This window comes from Canis lupus, chromosome 5 (genome assembly GCF_048164855.1).
Source record: "Canis lupus baileyi chromosome 5, mCanLup2.hap1, whole genome shotgun sequence".
Lineage (NCBI taxonomy): Eukaryota > Metazoa > Chordata > Mammalia > Carnivora > Canidae > Canis > Canis lupus.
This window is the reverse complement of record NC_132842.1, coordinates 65,481,895-65,503,019: the sequence shown is the minus strand read 5'-3', so window position 1 is coordinate 65,503,019 and position 21,125 is coordinate 65,481,895. Positions and strand designations below refer to the sequence as shown.

The following is a 21,125-nucleotide window of genomic DNA, read 5'->3' as shown; positions in this document are numbered from 1 at the left end:
TTCCTTTGGAGGGGTTGCAGGAGAGCTCCTGCTCTGAATCAGACTCTCAAACCGCTCCCCCCACCTCCCTCCTACTCCTGACTCCCGTTATCCTGCTCTGTCTTTTCATTTTCCTACAGCTTGGAGGGGGGACGGTGGGTGGTAGTGGCCTCACTTTGGTGGTATTGACGTTTTGGCTGGATAGTGTTTTGTTTTGGAGGGCTGTCCTGTGCATTGTAGGATGTTTAGTGGCAGCCCTCTACTTGCGACCCTCAGACATTGTCAAATGTCCCATGAGGGTACCAACTGCCCTCGGTTAAGAGCCAGGGCATAGCTTGTGTTGCCTTCTGACTTGGTGCACTATGGGCCCATTTGCTGAGTGTATTGTTTCTTGTCTGACTTCCTCCTGGTAGAGTGGGGAGCTCAGTGAGAATAGGGATTGTTTTGTTCCCTGATGTATTGTAAGTCCCTAAAACAGTGTTTGTCACAGAACTGGCACTTCCTCAATATCTGTTTCCAGATGAGGGACTCTCTCTAATGGTGGGGTGTGGGTTTGAGACTGTGTTGGGCAGCAGCCTCACGCCGTTAAAGCAGCCCGGCCGATCGGATCAACAGGCTTGGGTTCAGTTTCTTACCAGGCCACTGGCTAGCTGTGTGACCTTGGACAAGTGACTTCACCTCTCTGAGCATAGTGGTTTCCTTTCTTTGTAAAACAAGTACAAGCCTGCATCAGAGAGTGGTTGTGAGGGCTAGCCACCCTTTAGGATGATGCCTGGCATGTAGTAGGTCCGGGCTAAAGGAGTGCAACATAAAATGGACAATGACAATATTCTGGAGAGTCCCAGCACTCCTCAAATGAAAGCAGCCTGTTACTGGCATCAATATACCTGCTTGTAAGATTAGCCTTTGTTTTCACTGGAGAGGGTGTGTGAGAAACGAAGTTTGGATGATGGAAGTAAGGCACTGTTGAGACATTGTTGAGTAAGACATTGTAAGAGATTGATGACTCGAGGCCCCTGCAGCTCCCAATGTCCTTTTGAGATATGTTGATGCCCAACGCAGTGGCCACCAGCCACACACGGCTATTGATCTCTCGTGATGTGGCTAGTCTGGGTGGAGATGTGCACTAAGTGGCAAGTACACACCAGATTTCAAACAATTAGTGCAACACAAAGAATGTAAAATATCTCATTATATGTTGAAATTATAATATTTTTGGTGTTTTGGTTAAATAAAATATATTATTCATTTCATCTGTTTCTTCTTACTTTTTTTCTATGTTGAAGAGGGAGATGGCCTATATGTTATTTCTTTTAGTGTTCTTATAAGCTTCTAAAATTTTTTAGTTTTCGTTTAAATTTCTTTATTGAAGTATAATTAACACACAGTGCTGTGTTAGTTTCAGGTGTACAATACAGTGATTCAACACTTCTGTTCACTACTCAGTGCTCATCTTGATGAGTCTTACTCTAATCCCTGTTTCTTTTTACTTAAAAAAAATGTGGCTACTAGCAAACTTAGGCTTATGCATGTCACTCACATTGTCTTTCTTGGGCAATGCTGCTGCAAGGAGCTGGCAGGAAGGGCAGACTTGAGCCTCCATTTTACAGACCACAAAACTGAGGCTTGCAGAGAACTCAGTCCCAGGGTAATAGCCGTGTGCTCACACTTAGCACAGGGCTTTCTTTTCCCACGCCGGGGCTGCTGGGTACCAGGCCGAACTTAACAGGCCCACGGTGTCCCAGCAGAGCAGGCATTCTCCTTGAGATCCACAAAGGTGGGGTGGAACCCCTTGATGTCGCCCTCCCCTCCGCAGAGACTTCCCCAGACAAAACAAACAAGCCCTTGGGTCTGGCGAGCTGCAGCGGGGAGCGGAAACCGAGGAAGATCAAAGACCCAGCGGTTACCCCCTTCCGGGCCGCGCAGCTGGCAGCGCGCCCCGACCCCGGGAGGGCACCCACGGGCCCCCGGCGTGAGGCCTGCGAGCGATTGGCTGGCAACTCGTGGCTTTCGGACGCTCGCAGCCGCCAGGAGTGGGCTGGGCCCAGAAACGGCTGCAGGCGCGGTGCGGGCTCCTCTCGGACTCCCAAATCACAACGCAGAGGGGCGGAGCGGGGTGCTGTGGGCGGTGGGGGCGGGGGCGGGGGCACGGGCACGGGCACGGGCACGGGCACCGGGCGAGTAACGAGCGAACACTTTCTGCAAAAGTCAGGTCCTGGTAGGATCGGGAAGGGGCAGTGCAGCCGACCCCCGCGCCCCCGCCGCGTCTCCTCTCTCGACCTCAGTCCCGTCACCTGTGAGCTGGAGCCGGAGTCCTGCCCAGCGCTCTTCGAGGAAGCCGAGCGGAGGGAAGGTGCAGGGCTGTTAGCGGGAGCAGAGGCCCATCTAGAGGAGACGGGACCCCGGGGCGTGTCCTCCCAGGACGCCTACCGCCAAGGGCCCTCTCCCCCTCGCGGCCCCCCGGCCCCGACCTCCCGGCCACCCCCCGGCCCCGCAGCCCCCCGCGCGGGACTGGAGCCCGCGGCCTGGAGGGGGGCGCTGTGTCCGCCCCTCGCCGCCTGGCCCCGCCCCGCGGCCCCGCCCCGCCCCCGCCCCGCCCCCGCCCCGCCCCCTCCGCGGCCCGCCTCGCCTTTGATGCGCCGCGCCCGGCCAATGGGCGCGCGGGGAGGCGCGGGCCGCGGCGGCGGGCTGGGGGCTCGGCGCGCCCCGGCGTCAGTCGGGCCGCGGCGACGGCGGCAGGAGCGCGTCCCGGCGCCGCCTCGGGCTCGGCTCGGCGCGGGGCTGCTCCGGGGGAGGAGAGCCAGGCGCGGCTCGGGAGCCGGGGGAGCCGGGGGAGCCGCGGGCCCCGCGGGCCGGGCGCATGGCTTAGGGACGCCGCCGCCCGCCGCGCCCCCAGCATGGGGAAACTTCACTCCAAGCCGGGTCAGTGTCCCCGCCCGCGCCGGCCCCTGGCCCCGGCCGCCCTCGCCCTCGCCCGCGCCCTCGCCCGCGCCCCCGCGACCGCTAACTCTCTGCCTCTCCTTTCTTTCCGGCTCCCGCCGCCGCCGCCGCCGCCGCCGCGCGCGATGTGCCTGCAGCCGCCGTGTGCAAGCGCAGGGAGAGCCCGGAAGGTAGGCGCGCGGGGCACGGACGGGGGAAGGACGGACTGGCCTCGCCCGCGGGCTCTTATCCCCAGGCCCCCTCCCCCGCCCCCAACTCCGCCACCAGCCCACAAACCCGCTGCGGGGGCAGCCTCCGCGCCCCCTTCCTGCCCCACCTACCCCTCCTCGCCGTCCTGGGCCCTCTCCCGACCCGCACCCCTCCCTCCGCGGCCCCCGCCCTCCGCGCTCCCTGCGCCCCCTCCTCAGACTTCTAACCCCTTCCCCGAGAGCTTGCCCCAGGCTTCCCGGCCTCACCCCCGTCTCCCGAGATCTGGGCTCCGGCGCCCCCTGCGCCCCTCTTCCCCTCATCCCGTGCTCACTGCACCGGCCCTCGGACCCTCACCCCAGACCTCCGCAGTCCTGCCCCCTGGCTCCTGCCCTTCTGGTCGGCAGACCTTTCCTCCGGGGTGCTGCTCCCCCTTCGCGCTCCCCGCTGGGTCTCCGCCGAACCCCTCTCTCCCGGCGACCTGCGTCCCTATCTCGGATGGTGCCCCGCTGCCTCCGCCGCGCCCACTCTCTCCCTCCCCTCTCGGGTAACTTTCGGCCCAGGGGCCAGACTCAGGGGCGTCTTGTCTTCCCCGCCCCAGGTGACAGCTTCGCGGTGAGCGCCGCCTGGGCTCGGAAGGGCATCGAGGAGTGGATCGGGAGGCAGCGCTGCCCGGGCGGGAGCTCTGGACCCCGACAGCTGCGGGCAGCGGGCACCGTTGGCAGAGGAACCCGGGTACGCTCCCCACCTACCTTTCGGCCCCAGAGGCGGGTCTCCCTGCCCACCCGCCCCAACTTTTAGCACCCTCTTGGCACAGCTTCTAAGTCCAGAAGTCCCTTCTTAGCCGCCCCTGCCCCACCCCGTAGGTACCCCTCCTGTCTTGGGGAACCTGAGAGGTGGCTCAGGTGTCAGTCTCCCGTCCAGCTGGGGGTAGAGGGCTGTCTGGGGAGGGAAAGGTCCTAGATGAGGCAGGCCGTGGTGCAGCTCCAGTCTGTGGGGAAGCTCGTCTGTGCTGGAGGGATTTGGGGGCCTGCTCTGATTTCTACCCTGTTTCTGTGGCCAGCATTAAAGGGTGGGTTTGGAGGGGGGTGCTAGGAAGACAGGGAAAGCATGTAGGGGTGTCTGGGTGGAGGGTGGGACTGTACTGGCCTCCACATGTGTTCCAAGTGTCTGTGGCATTCATCGGTACCATCTGCCCAGGAACCCTAGTAGAAGGGGCTGTGATGTGGGTAGCAGAGCCTGGGGGACTCTGAAATCTGGTAGAGCCCTTCACTGGGCCCACAGGGAGAGAGAGGGTCTCCTGCTGCTGTAGCCAGGGCCTGCCCTGAGCCTTACCCCAGTGGGTCACTGAGATTGGAGTTGTTCCTGAGGTTGGGGGTTGGGGGGAGCAGTAGATGCGACAGGGGAGTGAGTCCAGCCCCAGCTCTTGGCCTGGGACTGGTGCTCACAGATGTCCAATGAGCTCTGGAACTCTGCACGGGGCTTTCAGATGGTCTGCGTGGAACTCGAGCAAGCCAAGGATCAAAGGATGAATCAACTTTTTGATGTGACATTTAATTTTTTTTTTTTAACTTCGAGGGGAACGGACTGAGTCTCAGGTCTGGTTAGTTCTTTGGTCTTGTCCATGGGCTAGGGAGGGAGGGGCCTGTGGAGTTTTCAGATGTGAGTGTGTGTGTGTGTGTGTGTGTGTGTGTGTTTGGGAGGTGGCACCTGGGTTGGTTGCAGTTGGGAGGTGGGCCTGTGACTTACATGCACTCTTGTGCATGTATGAAATAATCTCTGCGTCTGGGAGAAGCCCCCATCTCCTCCTCCACCGCCTCCCTTAGCTGGGGGCTTTCTCTTCATTTTTCTTCATCTGTTGGCTGGGCTGGAATTGGAGCTGCCGTCCCCTTGTAAAGGTCAAACCTTGGTGGGTGGGGGGCACTGCGGTTGGGGCCCTTTAGAAAGAGAACTATAAACTTCCCTTTCTTCCCCCACCATTTATAGTTTTTGATCTACTTACTTATTTAAAGCCTAGTGAAAATGATCCGATTTAGCCATATGAACAAATGCATTTGCAGCTCAAGACAGAGGCCAACTGAGTGGATTTCCATTAATCAAGTTTTGGGTTTTTTCAGCCTGTTTATTTTTACAAAGTATTCCTGCAGAATGACATTTATTTGCAGTCCCTTCTTTTTTTTCCTTTTTTTTTTTTTCCTTTCCTCAACTGCCAGGCAGCTTGCTCCATGCTTTAGGGGAAACTTGAAATACAAGCGAGGGCTTACTTCAATTGACTTTTATCTTCAAAGCCATAACAAATGTTACCCGCATGTTTTTGGTGGGTCTCCTTGGCATCCAGTCCTGGAGGATGGGAGGGAGGAGGAAGGAAGGAGAGGAAAACAAAAGTCTGTCGTTTTTAATTAAATAGTAGTATTCCCAGCAAGAGGAATGTGAGCCAGTAAAAGTTGCCATTGGGGGAAATGAGGGAGGGTGGGGAGGGGGCCCCAGCTTAAGTCTGTGGCTTTGGTGAAGTCATGGAATCTTGTTGCTTAGTTTCTTCCCCCAGCTGAGGACAGCATGGGGTGGTGCTTGCCTCGCTTCCTCAACTCGTCTCTCAGAGAAACACTGAGGGTTCATTAACCTTTGTTCAAAGCACTTTTGAAGATGTGAGACATGGAGCCATCAGTGTGACATATGTTAGGTGGTGGAGGGTGGGCCCTGCCATCCAAGGTAGTAAGAGGAGGGGCCCTCTGCTCCTTGGGGAGTTCTGCTTGGTGACTGGGACCCAGGCACCCAAGTTTCTACCAGCTCTGGCCCAGCCACCAAACCCACAGGGGTGGGGATGGCAGTTCACCCTAGGAGAGGTCAGGGGAAGCCCAGGGTGTGGCGCTGCTTGGTGGGGACATGTGCACCGATTTCAGGTGTTGCCTGGAGGAATGTTTGTTATCTTAATAGTCAAGCATGTCTTTTACCAGGAAAGATAGTAACTAGGACATCAAGCCCACGATTTCACGGATATTATCACTTAGGATGGAGCTAAATTGAAAGAGAGTGTTGAAAGTTGATTCTGAGAAAAACATTAAGTACAAGCGGTCAAATTTGTGACTGTGGAAATGGAATGTCCACAGTTTGGGAAACCTGGAGAAATAGTGAATGAGACAGCAGTGGGCAATCTCCTGTCTAGTTTAATTTCCGTGATTCCCAGCAGCACAGAAAGGGTGGCTGCAGGCTCTTCCAATAGATCATCAGGATGTACGGTGTGGGCTCCAAAGTCAGCTGGATTCTGGGGGCTGGCAGACAGGGCCCCCCTCCAGCCCCAGGCCCAGGATGGTCTCTGTCTTTACTTCTTCACCTGGCCCTTCACCAAAGTGGGTGGAAGCACATTAGGGGTTCATCCAACTGGCATTATTATTATTGTGATGAACATTGCTATATATTAAGTGCCTGTATATGTCAAGCACTTTGCTTACATGATCTTACTCCTCTTCATAGCCCTATAAAGTTGTCAGCCGGTTAGTGTGGACTCTGTCTTTCTGTTTCTCTGGAGCACTTTCTAGACAATGGGGGCCATGTGTAGCAAAGCCCTGTGCTAGAGCATATGCCCAGAGGGTGCCTCCCTTACTAATTTCCAGAGAGGCGGCATGCTGACCAGCTGCTGAGCACTTGGGGAAGAGGTGGGTGGTGGGCCAGGTAGGAGCAGAAAGGGCCCCTGCTTGCCCTCTTCCTTCCTGACTGGGCCTGAGTAGCTTAGTAAATGTCCAGGGTGGGTCCCAGTTGCTTGGAAGGTCCTGGGATGTGAGAGGGTGACCTTGCTGGCACTAACCTACACCTGCCATCCTGAGTACAAAAATAAATGAGGTCAGGCTCTGGCACTATAGCTTGTCACCTTGCATAAGCCATTGTACCTAAGCTCATCTGGGAGGCGGGTATAGTAACATTCTCATCCCTGGCAGGGTTATGGCACATGATTCTTCAAAAAGATTTCAGAAGGGGGAAAGGTACTGGGAGGTTTACCGAGGTGGCTGGGGGAGATAGGAGCCCAGATTATGAATCCAGAGGCTTCCCACCTTCGCCTGCCCTGCCATATGCTATAGACGTGCTTGGAGGGACACAGGCTAAGGGCTTCTGCTCTCCCCCTGTGGGGTGTGATGGAACTTCAAGGAGTCATGTGTTCAGAGGAGAAAACTCATGAGAAATGTGACATGTCCAAGTACTATGAGAGAAGAACAGTAAAGCGAACGATTTAAACATCAGACAACAGTGTGCTAAACACTTAGAAGTTTGAATAAAGCATAATCACCTCAAAGGGATGCAGGAGGAGAGGTAAACATGAAGCTGTAATGGCAGTTACACAAGAAAACCAGTTGGAAATACCAGGTCTACAAAAATGTCATATAATAGGATGGGTGAAATCAAAAAGCTTGTCGAGGAATGGAGCCGTGGAGTAGACAGGGAGAGCCTGATGGCCTAGCCCTTGGAGAAGCAGAACCCGGGTGCCTGTGTGCTCGCGTGGTGTGTACCTGCGTGTGCTTACATGAATGTGTGGGACCAGATTTAAGGCCAATCCCCCAACCCCACTCCGTCCCTGCAGTTTGGCTTTTCTGTTCTTTTATGGCAGGGCTACCTTAAGAGTCGGGCTGAGAGCTGTGGTGCTGGTAAGCCTGTGGGTTGATGGTGGCCGCCAGGCGGGTTGCTTATTGATTAGGGGGCACCTAGTGCATTTTGACATTTGGGGAAGATTGGGAGGGCGCAGCCTGGGTCAGAGCCCGTGGACGTGTGGTCCTGGGCGATGAGATTGGAGGCTGGCTCTGGGCCCGGCTGCTGCCCGAGTTGCCAGATTCCAGGGGAATCACCCTTGAATGATACCAGTTGGCACAATTAAAAGGCCCCATGTCTTCACCATATGGAAAGCGTTAGGCCTCCTTACGTGGTTTCGAAGCTATGTGCCGGGAGGTAGACTTGACATTTGAGGTAAAGCATAAATTAAATATTTGGTGTTTTCAGAATTAAAAGATGATTTGCTTTGAGGCTGGTGGAGGCATCTGGGCCTCCACTTGCTGGCATCTTTGGGTTCTCCATGGAGGGTCTCTGCCTGTGGCACCCAGGGCCAGCCTCTTAGCCCTACCTGGCAGCTTTCTTTATCCTGGGGGAGTGGGGAGGAGAGCCTGGGTGTTGGCGGGGGGGGGGGGGGGGGAGCTGGGCAAGGTGCCAGATGGGGCTTCTGGCTTCTAATAGGGTTGGGTCTCTCAGGAGGGCGGGTGGTGGGCAAGGGTGTCATATTCTGAAGGCTTTAATGGATCTCTGTGATGTGGTCTCTGGGAGGCCTCGAGGAGCATCTCATCCTGCCTTTGAAACTTTTCTTCCCTGAGAAAGAAGTTCCCCTGGGTCAGGCCGATGCATGTTCTAGTCCCTCGTTCAGAAACAGCCCCTCCACATTTACTACAAACTGTAGTAAGCCTGGGGAGAGGCTGAACCAGGAAGCAAGCATGGCATGTGTCCCGGGGTCCCAGAATTCAGGGGAATGTTGCTTCCCCTCACCTAGTGGGGATGGCTGGAGTGAGGTGAGAGGGTGGGCCACGATGCTCCTAGCACTGGGAAGCTCCAGTACCATCCTCAGGGACAGACTATCCCTGTGAGGGCTTCAAACAGCTACCCGGCACATCAGCAATAAAATAATCACTTTCTGAGTAATACATCTCCTCTTGTGGTAGCCCGGGGCACGTAGTGGGCACTCAGGATGTGTTTGCTGCCTGAATGGGTGAGTGAATGAATGAAGCTAGCTTAGGCCACCATCCCTGCCTCATTCTCTCCCAGATCCTCTTCCTCAGGCAGGTGGAAGAGTGCGAGTAGGCCTTTTCTCTCAGGCACTCTGTTGTTAGTTATGATCAACAATGAGTTGTTACTCATCATTAACTCCCTAGCTGTACCAGGCATCGAGGATACAGTGACAAATAAAGGGGTTGTGGTCCCCATCCTCCTGTGGCTCCTAGCCTAATAAAGGAGACAAAGGAACCAGCACATAAATAGGCACATTACCGGCCCTGGGAGAAGCTGCGTGAAGGTGGCACTGAAGCAGGAACCTGACAGGCCCTGAGGAAGAGGATGTGGGAGGAGAAGGCTGGCATCCATGCCTGGAAGAGCTGATGGAGGCCCCAGCCTTGCCATCGTCCTTGGGAACTGGGTGCTGGTTGGGTTGGGAGCATGGACTCCCAGGTGGCTTGCAGCCTGTGGGGACTACAAAGCTTTCCTGGTGCTTTAGGCTTTCTGAGAAGCCCTGTGTGTTAGTGGCTCTTGGCATGTTTGAGCTACCTGTCCCCCTGGACAGGTGTGTGGGGTGGAGGAGCAGGGTGGGTAGTCAGTGTGCCACCTCAGCCAGCAGCATGTCCCTTAGAGCTGATTCATGTGGAGGGTCGTGGACGGCTGTTGGGATGGCTACCCTGGGGGGAGAGGAGGGTCCCAGCTGTGCTGGGGTCTGGCGGGGGGGGGGGTGGCGCTGAGGGATGGGATGGAATTGGTTGCTCAAGGCAGAAAGAGGCACCTCAAGGGCTAGGGGGTAAGAGGCAGTGACAAGCCAATCCCAGAGAACTGTTGTGAGCCTGTGTCTGAGGGAAGAGGGTCCCTTGCCTTGGGTTACCTGATGTGTCTGAGCAAAGGGAGCGCCAAGGGACCCTCTAGTCAAGGGGCCAGTGCCCTGGCCCACCAAGGGATCTGCTAGCACCGGCGAGCCAGGCACCCCTCAGCTCCCAGCTTGGGGGTTCCTGCAGCCTCGTTCGCTGGCTGTAGGTTCACAGTGTGCTTTGGTTTAAAAACTTTTAGAATTTTTAGGTTGCTTGTTGGATTCCAAAGCAGGCGCTTCCGGCTGCTCCCTCACTCTCCTTTCTTTTTCACTCACACATGTTCTTTTTGTGGCTCTTGTCTCTCAGACATTCTTTCTCTTCCTCTCTCTCTCTCTCTCTCTCTCTCTCTCTCTCTCTCTCTCTCTCTCCCCCCCTCCTTCTCCTCTCCTCCTCTCTCCCCCCCTCTCCCCGAGGAAGGAAAAAATTCAGACTCTCACAAACAAAATATCTGCCATTCCATCTGAGGGAGAACTGAGGCAGGAGCCCAGAATATCCTGGAAGAAACGCCAGAGAGAGCTGAAGGCCTCAGTTGTTTAATCTGGAAGGCGGTCTTTGATGTCACCGGGCTCCGTTTATCCTGGGAGGCTGCCTGCTTCTTTATGGCTGGCTTCAGACTCTCCACATGAAGAATGGCCGAGAGCCTTCAGGGGCCGGAGGAAAAGCCTGATCACTCCCCGAAGGGCAGGCCTGAGGATGCTGCCCCTCCTGCCAAGCCCAGGTGGGGTGGAGAACCTTTTCCAAACAAGCATTTCCAGAGACATAAGTAATTCTTTGATAACTTCACGGGAAAGCCGAGGGGGCTGTTTATCCATGTGGGCAGCAGTCACAGGGCTTTGCGAGGAAAGCTCAGGTCTCTCCACGGGTCATCCCTAGCCCCAGAGAGGCGGCTCTGCCCACCCGGGTGTGCCCTGGGTGTGAGTTTGCTTAGAGGAATTGGTCTGAGCTTCACTTTCCTTACTTGTTGAGCCACGTGGGCGGTGCCCTGTGTGCGTGGCCCTGTGTGTGGCTGAGGCCTTTCAGAGAGCCCAGGGATCCTGGCGGGGGGCTTCCCAGTGGTGTGGCATCACTTCCCTTCTCTGGGCCTCGGGTTTTCCAGCTGAGAAGAAGATTTATCATAATTTAACAACTATTGGTGCATTTTATTCAAGTCATTCCTACGTCTGTGCAATAGATATTGAGTACCTATTTTAGGCCATGTATACATTTGCTCTGCCAGTAGAGCATGGTATCTGTGTTCATGGAGTTTATACTCTAGTAGGAAAAGAGAAGTATTTTTAAAAACAAATGATGCAATTTAAGTTGTGATACGTACCTCAAAGGAGGAGTCCTGGGTGCTTTGCGAACATTGAATGGATATAATCTGGGTGGCTGTGCATTCCACAGATATTTGCATGTGTTTAGGATGGTGTAGAAACTGTGAACCATCTGGCACAGTTCCCCCCTCACCAAACTTAAGAGTTCAGTGGAACTAAATGTTCATCTTTGCCTTTCATCCTGTTTTCTTATCTTATTGCATTGGTTAGAACCTCCCATACTATTTAATAACTGTTTGTTGTTTAACTAGTTAAGAAAGCTTCTTCCAGCCCCTGGCTTGCTAATATTTTTGAAGGCAGGAATAAATATGGAGTTTTGTCAAATGCTGTTGGGGTGTTGTCATCCTTTGCTAATATAATAAATGATTTATATGCCTGATTTACATCATTAGATTTCCTAGTGTTCAACTTCTTTGTATTCCTAATCTCAGTGCTCCTTTGTCACAAGACACTGCTGTTTAAAAAGGTTGCTTTATTTGTTTTGCCAATCTTTCACTTTGGATTTTTGCATAGATATTCACGTTAGATTGGCTCATAGTTTGGGCAGGTGGATACTGAACAATGAAGACAATGTTAGGGGAATGTTGGAGGACACTCAGGCAACTCTGAGAATCTAGGGCAGGGAGTGCCAACTGGCTTTGGGTCAGAGGTGGTCTTGGAGGAGCTGTGATTTCAGTCCAAAGGTGAATTGGGGAAGGGGTGGCAGGGAGGCAAGAGGGGGAGGCGTGTAATAGCACTATGAGTGTCTGCTGTATGGGCCAGCAGTGTGTGAGAGAGCCCTGTAATGAAGGGGGCAGTTTGTTTGAGATGCTGGTTGAAGTTCATTTGGCTAAGGGGTCACAGTTTGGGCCTGGGGGGCCTTCTCAGCCATGCTATGGGCCTCTGTCTTGGTCTAGAGGGAAGACAAGTAGCAGGCCCTATGGGAGGGGCCAGCAGGACAGAAGTGGGGTAGCTCTTGTGCCTGGGAAGAAGGAATGTGGGGACGGGCTCTCAGTTGTAAAAATACTTTGGAGGATAAAGAGGAATCAAGTGACTGTATCTTCTGGGCTCAGTGAGAGATTCTGGAATGTCTGCATTGATCCACACATAGCACTATGGCTCTTGGGGGTCATCCAAGGGATCTTTGAGGAGGCCACCAGCAGGTAAAGGACCAGAAGGAGAAAAGTACATAAGGCAGTGTAGCGTGATTCTTAAAGAGTAAGGACTCTGGAGCCTAATATCCTGGGTTCAAATCCTGGTGGCTCAATTTTCTGACTGTGGGACCTTGGGCATAGTGTCTAACCTCTGTGTCAGCCAGGGGTCTGGCAGGAAACAAGTGTACTCCAGATTGTTTAAAATAACTTCTAAAGGTGTGGGAAGGGTTAACAGAATCTTCATGGGGTATTGAGGCACCCAAGGACTGCTTGGCCCCTGGCAGAGGCAGGGAGGTGTTACCGTCCCAGGGCAGAAAGGGCAGGGGAGGAAATGTTGGATATTTTTGGTTTGGATCCCTGTAGGAACTGTAGCTGAGGAAGGTCAGGCAGGAGCTGTAGATATGGAAGATGAACCATAGTCAGAGACATGGTGCAAACGTAGCGGGGATGGGAGAAATACCCCGACCTTTTTCTCCTTGTATCCTCTGGTTTCCTGCTAGGGCCTCCTATTGGCTGAAGCTGGAAGCCAGAGACCAGGAAGCTTCAGCAGATTGGTCTAAGGGAGTCAGCTTCTGGGGGCACAGAGCAGCATGGGGGGTGGGGTGGATGGGGGTGTGGAGGGTGATGGAAGAATCAACTCTGGGCCTCAGTTCCCTCATCTATAAAGTGGGGATGAGCAGTTATGGGGACTCAAACTGTAAAATGGTTATAACTGCCTAGCACAGAAGTAAACGCTCAATTCAAGTTAGCTATTGACCTTATAAAGCCTTAAGAAACACCACACTATGGAGATTCAGGGAATGCTTCCTGAAGGAGGTGGCATGTGAGGAGGCTTTAAAGGATGATTCAAGTTTAAAGGGCCAGAGAAGTCCTATTAATGAGCACAGCAGGCTGGGCAGGAGACACTCAGGAGGGGGTGGGGACTGGGGGCCCCTGGGGGGCACCCGTCCTATCTCAAGGGGGCAGCACCCCTCAGCCCCAGCCAATTGTTACCATGTGGGAATGCGGCCCTGGTGTTGCCACATTTGATCATTAAGAGAATTCAGCCATCTGGGTTTTTGTGTGAAGTCATTCTAATTAAAAAAAAAAAAAATCATCAACCAAATACAACTTTTAGAAAATAGTTTCTTTGGGTGGAGCCAGGCAGCTAGATTTGGCCTGTTGTGCCCTGGCTCATGAGACGAGACTTTGGTGGGTAGGAGTGTGTTAGTGGTGATTGTGCGTACACGTGAGCGTGAAGGCTGCCTCGTGCTTTCCACGTGGTTTTTCCGTGTGCCGTGCCCTGGTATTATGCCAACGAGAGACGGGCTCAGCAAATCCAAGGGTGGGGCCGGCGAGGGAGAGCTGGGAAGCGGGGACAGTGTCTCAGTCCCACGGAACACCGTGGGAGGGCCGGGTGGGGTAGGCACAGGGAGATGCTCTTGGGCCCCTCTGTGGACGGCTCTAGGCCCATTTCAAGCTCGCGTCTAGCATCTCGCATTAGTTCTCTTACCCTCCATTAGACCCGCCTTCGGTTCCGGCCTCGTAGTCCTCAGCCCCCGGTCCCGCCCCGCCACACACCATGCGGCAGGTGTCAGAGGTGTAGCTTGCAGAACCTGACTCCCAGTTGCAGGTGTCCCCAGCCAGCTGGCTCGGCTCTGATCCTCAGTTTGCACATCTGCGGAGTGGGTAGAGCCCTGGTTGCTAGCTCACTGGGGTGCTCTGAGAGCGAAATGAGTTTCCTCCTGGCTGCTGAGGGTGAGTAAAGCAGATGCCTCTCCCCTTCCAGCTTTTCAGACTGGCTTGCTAATGGTCTTGCTAATGGTCACGCTGATGTGTGCTAAACGTGAAGAGGAAAGGAGCAGGCTGTGGTGGGAGAGTAAGGGGGCTTCTGCTGTGGACTGGCGGGGGTGGGTTGGGGGTGTGACGTTTAAGTTGCTGGGGCCCAAAGAATAAAGAGCTGGCTGAGGAAAGGGTCATCTCAGACAGAGGGAGGTGCAAAGGATGTGATTGCTGCAGATAGTCTTCAACTCTCTCCTGAGCATCTGGCCCAGGACCAGATTCTCATCTCTGAGATGTTAGGACAGAGACACATTCTCCAGCAGAGTGGGGTAGGCATTGCCTGGGGTTGTGGGGACAGGGGTCTGTGACAGGTCACAACCTGTCATGAGCCCTGGTCCACCCGCTGCAGGTGATGGGATATTTTTCTTGACGTCCGGCCACTCTGGCTTCCCTCCTTTCTGGCTGGATGGAAGGTAGCGGGAGAGCCTGTGGAGCTGATCGGCCGGCCTGCCGAGTGCTGCCCGAGCCCCCTGGCGTCGAGTGCTGATCTGGGGCTCTGGAGAGGGGCAGAGCATAAAGGGGCCCTGTTAGCAGGGCCGGCCTGTCTACCCTCAGGCCACAGGTGAGGGCTGGGGAAGACCAGAGCCTTCCCAGTGGGCTCTGGCCCAAGGATGTTTTTCTCATTCCAGAAGGCCACACAGGCTGGCAGGCTGCTCACACAGAGGCTTAGGCTTGCAGCCGCTCCACTGAGCAGGTTTGGGGGCGCTGTTGCTATCGTTTTACTGATGGGGAAACTGAGGCACTACAGGAGCCTACCTCCTTGCCCAAACTCACTTGGTTGACTTCAAAGTGGGCTCTTGTTCCAGCAAGATTCAAATTCAGGTTAATCTGATTTTAGAGCTATCTTCCATCATTATAGATGAGACTTTTTCCCCCTTCAGCCACATGTTATAATCCCCTTCGTGGCTCATGAAATCAGTTTAGCGATCGGCATTTAAAAAAAAAAAAAAAGAAAATAAAAACAAGAGAGAACAATGCTTAAAGTAAGAGGAAATACATATCTTCCTGAACTTTTGTTTAACTTAGAGACAAGTCTATAGATAACAGATAGATGGATAGACAGATCAATCTAGATCTATGGATACCTACACACACATCTGCACCCAAATCCACATATACAGAGGCCCTCTGGAATGTAATTCTTGCTGTGGGTTGAAGTGTTGGAAAACACTGATGTTTGGTCGCTGGTGAGGGCCCTGAGCCTGAATGCTGTGTCAAGCCCCAGCTCTGCTTCCTACTAGCTGTGTGACCTTGGGCACTTTCCCTAACCTCTCTGTGCCAAAGTTTTCTTTCTTAACATTAGAGCCTTTTGCTTTGCTGACTATTTGGTCACGACAGATTTTCCCAAGATTGCTGGGGGTGCTTTCTTGCCTAGGTAGCTAATGTGCCCTCTCCTGGCCTTCACCTCTGCATCTCCAAATATGCTGAAGAAAAGGAGGGTGTTTGGGTTCCCTTTTGCTGCATAACAAATTACTCCAAATGTAGTGACTTAATCCTTTTGTGATTTGCTTAATGTTATGCAATTGGGCTGGGCTTGGCAGGGGCAGCTTGTCTGTGGCTCTATGTGGTAGAGTTGGGTGGCATGAACAGCCAGAGGCCACCAATTCCACTTGGGTCATATGTCTGGGGCCTTGGTCCTCTTCCACGTGGCCTCACCACACAGCGAGCTTGGGCTTCCTCATAGTATGGTGGTCTCAGGCTAAGCTGACTCACTACTTGGTGTCTGGCTTCTTGGGAGTGCGGCAATGGAAACTGCCAGGCTTTCTGAAGGCTTAATCAAGTTTGTTTAAATCAGGTCACCAGTCTAGCTCAGGTCTAGCCAGGGGAAGGGACTACCTAGGGGCATAAATACTGGGAGATGGCATTCACTGGGGGCCCATCAAGGTGGTCTAGCAGAGAGGATGGTCTCCTGGAGAGAAATTGCCCAGGGACTGAGTTGGCAAAAGGAGTGCAAGGTGTCAGTTGGATTTAGGATTCTAGTGCTTACGGCTGGGTGTGGCAGGAGTTGTCTTGGTGGGATGACAGCAGAGGCGGGGCCAGCCTGGGTCACGAGGGGTCTGAGGAAGCCTTGCATGTGAGCAGAGCATGTACTTGCAAGAACATCCATGGCTGTGTTATTTGGAAGGCTGAAAAATGTGTCACAACTCAAATATCCATCACTAGGAGACAGCTAACAAACAATGGGATAGCCGTGTCATGGATCTCTCTGCGACTTGTGAAACCAGGATGAGTGAGGGTGGGCAGCGGGCTGACGGGAAGGAAGCCCTGATATGCTATTGAGTGAGCAAAGCGAGAGCAAAACAGAAGTATAACGTGGTCCCGTTTTCACAGGATACAAAAGTCTATTCAGGCCCATGTCTATATATTTGCAGGTGCACAGAGAAAGATCTGGAAGGATACACTGTCAAAGGCTGCTTCCCTGAGGATTGGAGTGGTGGGAGGTGGTGAGGAGAGAAGGAGTTTCACTTTTCACATTATGTGTTTCCACATTGTTTGACTTTTTTTTTTTTTCCGTCCAATGAGCATGGGCTACTTTTGTATTTTTCAAAAAGCCCATACATTTTAGAAGAGAATGAGAGACAAGAAGTGGATCACATGTGCAGGAAGCCAATGGAGAGGCTTTGCTGGAGGGGGCAGAGAGGGAAGACAGTGGCCGGAGGGGGGTGTGGGTTTGGGAAGGGCGCAGGGTCCAGTGAGGACCACCTGCATCAGAACCTCCTGTGAGCCATCTCAGATGCAGAGACCTTGGGGCCCCTTCTCTGCCAGATGCTCTCTGAATCGGAGCCTCTCTATCAGATGATGCCTGTCCTGCCTGGACCTCTGTGGGAAAGGCCGTCGAGGAGGGGCCAGAGCAGGAGGCACGGCCCATCTGTAGGGCCATCGGGACCGCACGAGCGGCCCCATGGAGAAGCTGGCAGAGTCCCTGACTCACGCCCAGCTCAGGCAATGATTCTGTCTCCTGTGCATTTCCTCATGGCCGTGGCTTCTTAAGCCTACAAGTGGGTTTTGTAGTTGTGGATACCTGGTCTTTCTTTCAAGACCTGTCAAGACCCTTGTTTTATAACTGGAAGGGAGGCGATGTTAAAAGGACCTCAAGACTGGCGCTGTCCCATAGAACTATCTGTGATGATGGCAGTGCTCTGTGTCCGCACTGTCCAGTAGGGGAATCGTTAGCCACCAGCGGCTGAGCACTTGGGATGGGGCTTCTGTGACTGAGGGGCTGAAATTTAAACATATTGTATTTGAATTAATTTAAATAGTTGCATGAGGCTAGCGCCTCCCTCACAGAGACCACGGCTCAGGACCAGTAGAGAAGATCCAGTGCTGCAGAACATCAGGGTAACCCCCATCCTGAGGGGGATCTAAGGAGTTATTTGCAGCAGGTGGTGGTGGAAAGAGAGTTTTGCCCCCAGAAAGCTCTGGTGAAACCCTTCCCAGGGTCTTTCCAGACCCGGCTCCCTGGAGGTGTGGCTTCCCTTAAGTGTGGAGGAAGTCGGCCCCACTGGCCACTGCTACATCAGGGATGGGAAGGATCGTGGTATCCTTCCAGGTGGACAGATTGGAGCACCTTCTCCTGCTGTCACCAATCAGGCCTTCCCGGCCTCCTTAACTTTGGAGGACCTGCTTGCCATCTTGCTTCTGGAGTGCTCGCTTTGGCAGCACGTATACCATCTTGCTTCTGGGGTTCGTGGCTGAAGACCTGTCCCCTTGGCCCTGGTGTACAGAGCCAGAAGGTATAACCCACCCCTGGGGCAGTGCTGAGAGGGGCCAGCTTTTCTCCAGGAGGAACAGCCAGAGCTTGATGGTCTGCAAAGCCCTCCTCCCAGTCATTGGTCAGGCATTTAAAACTTACAGAGAGCTGCCCAGGGTTGGCATTAATACCATGAGGGAACTGAGGCCAGATGGCAGAGTCCATAGGGCTGGTTCTGTGTGGCTCACCGCTGCGTCCTCGAGGTCTTTTGCCCTGCTTGCACATGGCAGAAGCTGAAGGGGCACTTTCTGGGGCGACAAGGCTCAGAGGGGCTAGCAGCTTGGTGAGAGGGCACACGGCCCCAGAGGGGCAGGAAGTCAGGCCCTGTCCCTCCTTATCCCACCTCCTTATACAGAGCCACGCTGCTCCTTGCCCTTGAAGAGAGCCTCTACTGGCATCTCCCCTGCCTTTTCGAAAGAGTCCTCACCTTTCTTCATTTCGTAAATGAAGGAATGCATATGGTAAAAGATGAAAATAAATTTAAAATACTACTAAAGGTTATGTGATGAAAAGGAAGCCTCCTTGCCACCTCTGCTGCTGCCTCCCAGTGGCCCTCTCCCCAGGCACTTGCTGTTTCCAGTTCCTCGACATGCTTCCCAACTTGCTCTGTGCAAATGCACCCTTATCTGTGTGCAGACAGCACAAGCCCTCTTGACCGATAGGACTGGGAAGCACTGGTATTTGCAGGTTAATTGAAAAATGGACGTAAGGTGAGAATCATGAAAAAGTGTTAGAGACTGTTTCCCTTGACCGTCATCATCTGGTTCTGCACCTTGCTTTGTTAACAGCGCATCTTGGAAATCAGTCCATATCAGTACAGTTAATCTTTTTTTTTTTTTTTTAGTACAGTTAATCTTATTGCTCTTCATGGCTCTCAAGCCTTCCATTCGAAGGACGAAGGACAGGCCATAATTGATTGCACTGATTCCCTGTTGTTAGGCAGCCAGGTGACTTAGGGGCTTGTGCCTGCGGTCTACCTGAGATCAATGGCGTGCATTTCTGTAGCTCTACTTCTACACGCATGCCCCTGCTCCGACACACACACACACACACACACACACACACACACACCGCACACCCTGATGTGATTTCCAGGTGTGGCTCTATTACTTTTCTGCCAAAGCCAGAGTTTCTCCCGAGGGCCTGTGTCTTCAGAATTCAGGAGGGTGTCGAGTTTGGGGTGGGTGTTGAGGTTAAGTAAGCGTGACCTTTCTTGGTGTGGATTAGTCAAGATCTCTTGGGTTTTCTACCCATCCCCACTGTGTCCTACAAAGGCGTGTTATTGGCCCGTGTAACCAGGAAGTTCTGAGAGTGAATCAAATTCAGATACATTGGATCTGAGAGCTTCGATTCTGTCCCAGGTCAGTGGTCTGTGCCTTTAGCGCCGCTTTCTTTGGGGTTGGCTTCATTCTCAGGCAGGCTCTCCCCAGGTGGTGGCAGCCTGGCACCCGGTGGTCGGGCTGCCATGCCAGGCCAGAAGGGAGTATTGTAGACAGATCCCAAGCTGGGCTCCCATTGTTTTGACTTGGGTCACATGCCTGTCACGGACTCAGTCCCTCTGCCTCTGAGGATCCTGGGTCATCCTGGATTAGGGCTGGGATCAGCCCCAAACCTCTAGGGCAGAGAGGGAGAGGGTAGGCGGTTCCCCAGAGAAGAAGCACCTGTGAGAGAAAGCTGCAGAATGCACCCTGGATGGTTGGAACCAACATCTGTGCGCTGCCTGGCCCCTGGAGTAAAACCCACTGACTGCCGCTCCTGTCAGCAGCTGGCGAGCGTGGGTGGGGACAGAGCAGCCGACAATGAGCTGACTATCTGGGGAGAACTACTCCTTGCCATTGGGTCTTAGAAGAGCCCTGGTAGTTTGTCACCTTCTCCATGCAGCCCACATGGGTCATAGCCTTCCTTTCAAGCTCCTAGCTTCCAGTGATAATGATCTTAACCTTCAGGGAGTGGGTAACAAGATTCTTTTGGGAAACTGCTAAATCTGCTGGTGTCTCTCTTCAAGTAAATGCTCTCACCCCTTTAACTCCAATTTCAGGGCACCCATAACCTCCCCATTAATAATCTCTGCCTGAGTTTGCATGTTTTCTTGTTTTAAACCTCATTATTATTATTATTATTATTATTATTATTATTAATTTCTCATGTGGGTCTTCTCCTAATTCCAGGAGCCACAGAGCTTTGGTCCTGGGCTTTGGATCTAGGTTTATAGGGAACTGTGTTGACTGTTTTGACATTGGATCTTAATTTCTTCACTTGTAAAATGAAGGAAAAAAGTTCCACATCTTGGAGTTGTTTTGAGGATTAACTAAAATAATGCATGTACCAACTTAAGGCTTCACCTGCAGTAAGCACTCAGTAAACATGCTGGTAGCTCAGTAAGACCTCCAGAGCTGCTGGCAGGTTCTGGAAGATTCCTGGGAAACCTGCTTCATCAGTTGGGAGCCCAATACAGCACCTGGAAGGGGCTTGGTTGCCGTTTGGTGGCAACCAGAGAGGATTAGAGAGAACTTCTGTGTTTGCTGAGGGGTTGCTGGGTGATTCATCTTTATTTCCATTTGGGAAAACTAAGGCCCAAGAGGCTCCCGTGACTCATCCAGGTGTCTTAGGGTTAGTTTGGGTTAGTTGTGGGTATCTTTATGTTCTGATCTTAGGACACCCCTCTGCTTATTTTCAAAACTGTGTCTCCTGCCTGGCCAAGGACACGCCACAGGTGATGGCTCACCTGTGTATTACGGGGCTTGGGATCGGGACTTGCCAATCTCAGCAAAGCGCCAGCCAGTAGCCTGCCTGGCTGGACACCAGGCCTGGGGGGAGGTAGGTATTGTTCTGTAGAAATGCAAACTGGTGCTTTGCTTTGAGAGTATTAAGACACAAAGTCCCTGTGGTTAACAGCAAATTAATCACAGTATTAAGGAGGGAATGTCTGGGTAGACATGACTTCATGAGCTTGTCATAAAGTCTGCCCCTGCCATGTTTCACTCTCCAAGATTTTTGACTTTCAGAAAAGGAACCACAGATAGAGTTACCAAGTTTTACAGAAATATTTTTACTGGGCAGAAGATTGCTTTATGGTGCGAGCCAGTTATTTCAGGAGACAAGCAAAGAGCCCTTTATTCTCACGTTCTGTGGGAGGAAATATTATGCTAGGAAGCCCGCTTCTTGGATGGGCCATTTAAGAGGCTGGGTCGCATTTCTGGAATTGGGAGTGGGTGACAGAGATGGTGCAGGGAGCTTGGGGGGCTCCTGGGCATGTAGGAGCTCTTACCCCCAAGCTCTTACCCCTCCCTGGGGATTCTGGGCTTGTCATGTGGGCAGAAGAAAGCCTAAGGTCACAGAACAGGGATAGGTGGTGGTCAAACATGGGCTTGGGCCTGAGGGTATGTGGCAGAGAGGGGAAGACACT

The 21,125-nt window shown here is 53.2% G+C and overlaps 1 protein-coding gene across 1 annotated transcript in view; it reads left to right on the top strand.

Annotated features, from left to right (window-relative positions):
• Positions 1-2,778: 2,778 nt before the first annotated feature.
• Positions 2,779-21,125, top strand: part of NKD1 (NKD inhibitor of WNT signaling pathway 1) — an 84,392-nt gene continuing 66,045 nt past the window's right edge. The window contains exons 1-3 of the mRNA XM_072827099.1: positions 2,779-2,901; positions 3,057-3,089; positions 3,707-3,840. Of these exons, the coding sequence (XP_072683200.1) occupies positions 2,877-2,901; positions 3,057-3,089; positions 3,707-3,840 (192 nt within the window). The 5' untranslated portion in view covers positions 2,779-2,876. The remainder of the gene's footprint in view (positions 2,902-3,056; positions 3,090-3,706; positions 3,841-21,125) is intronic.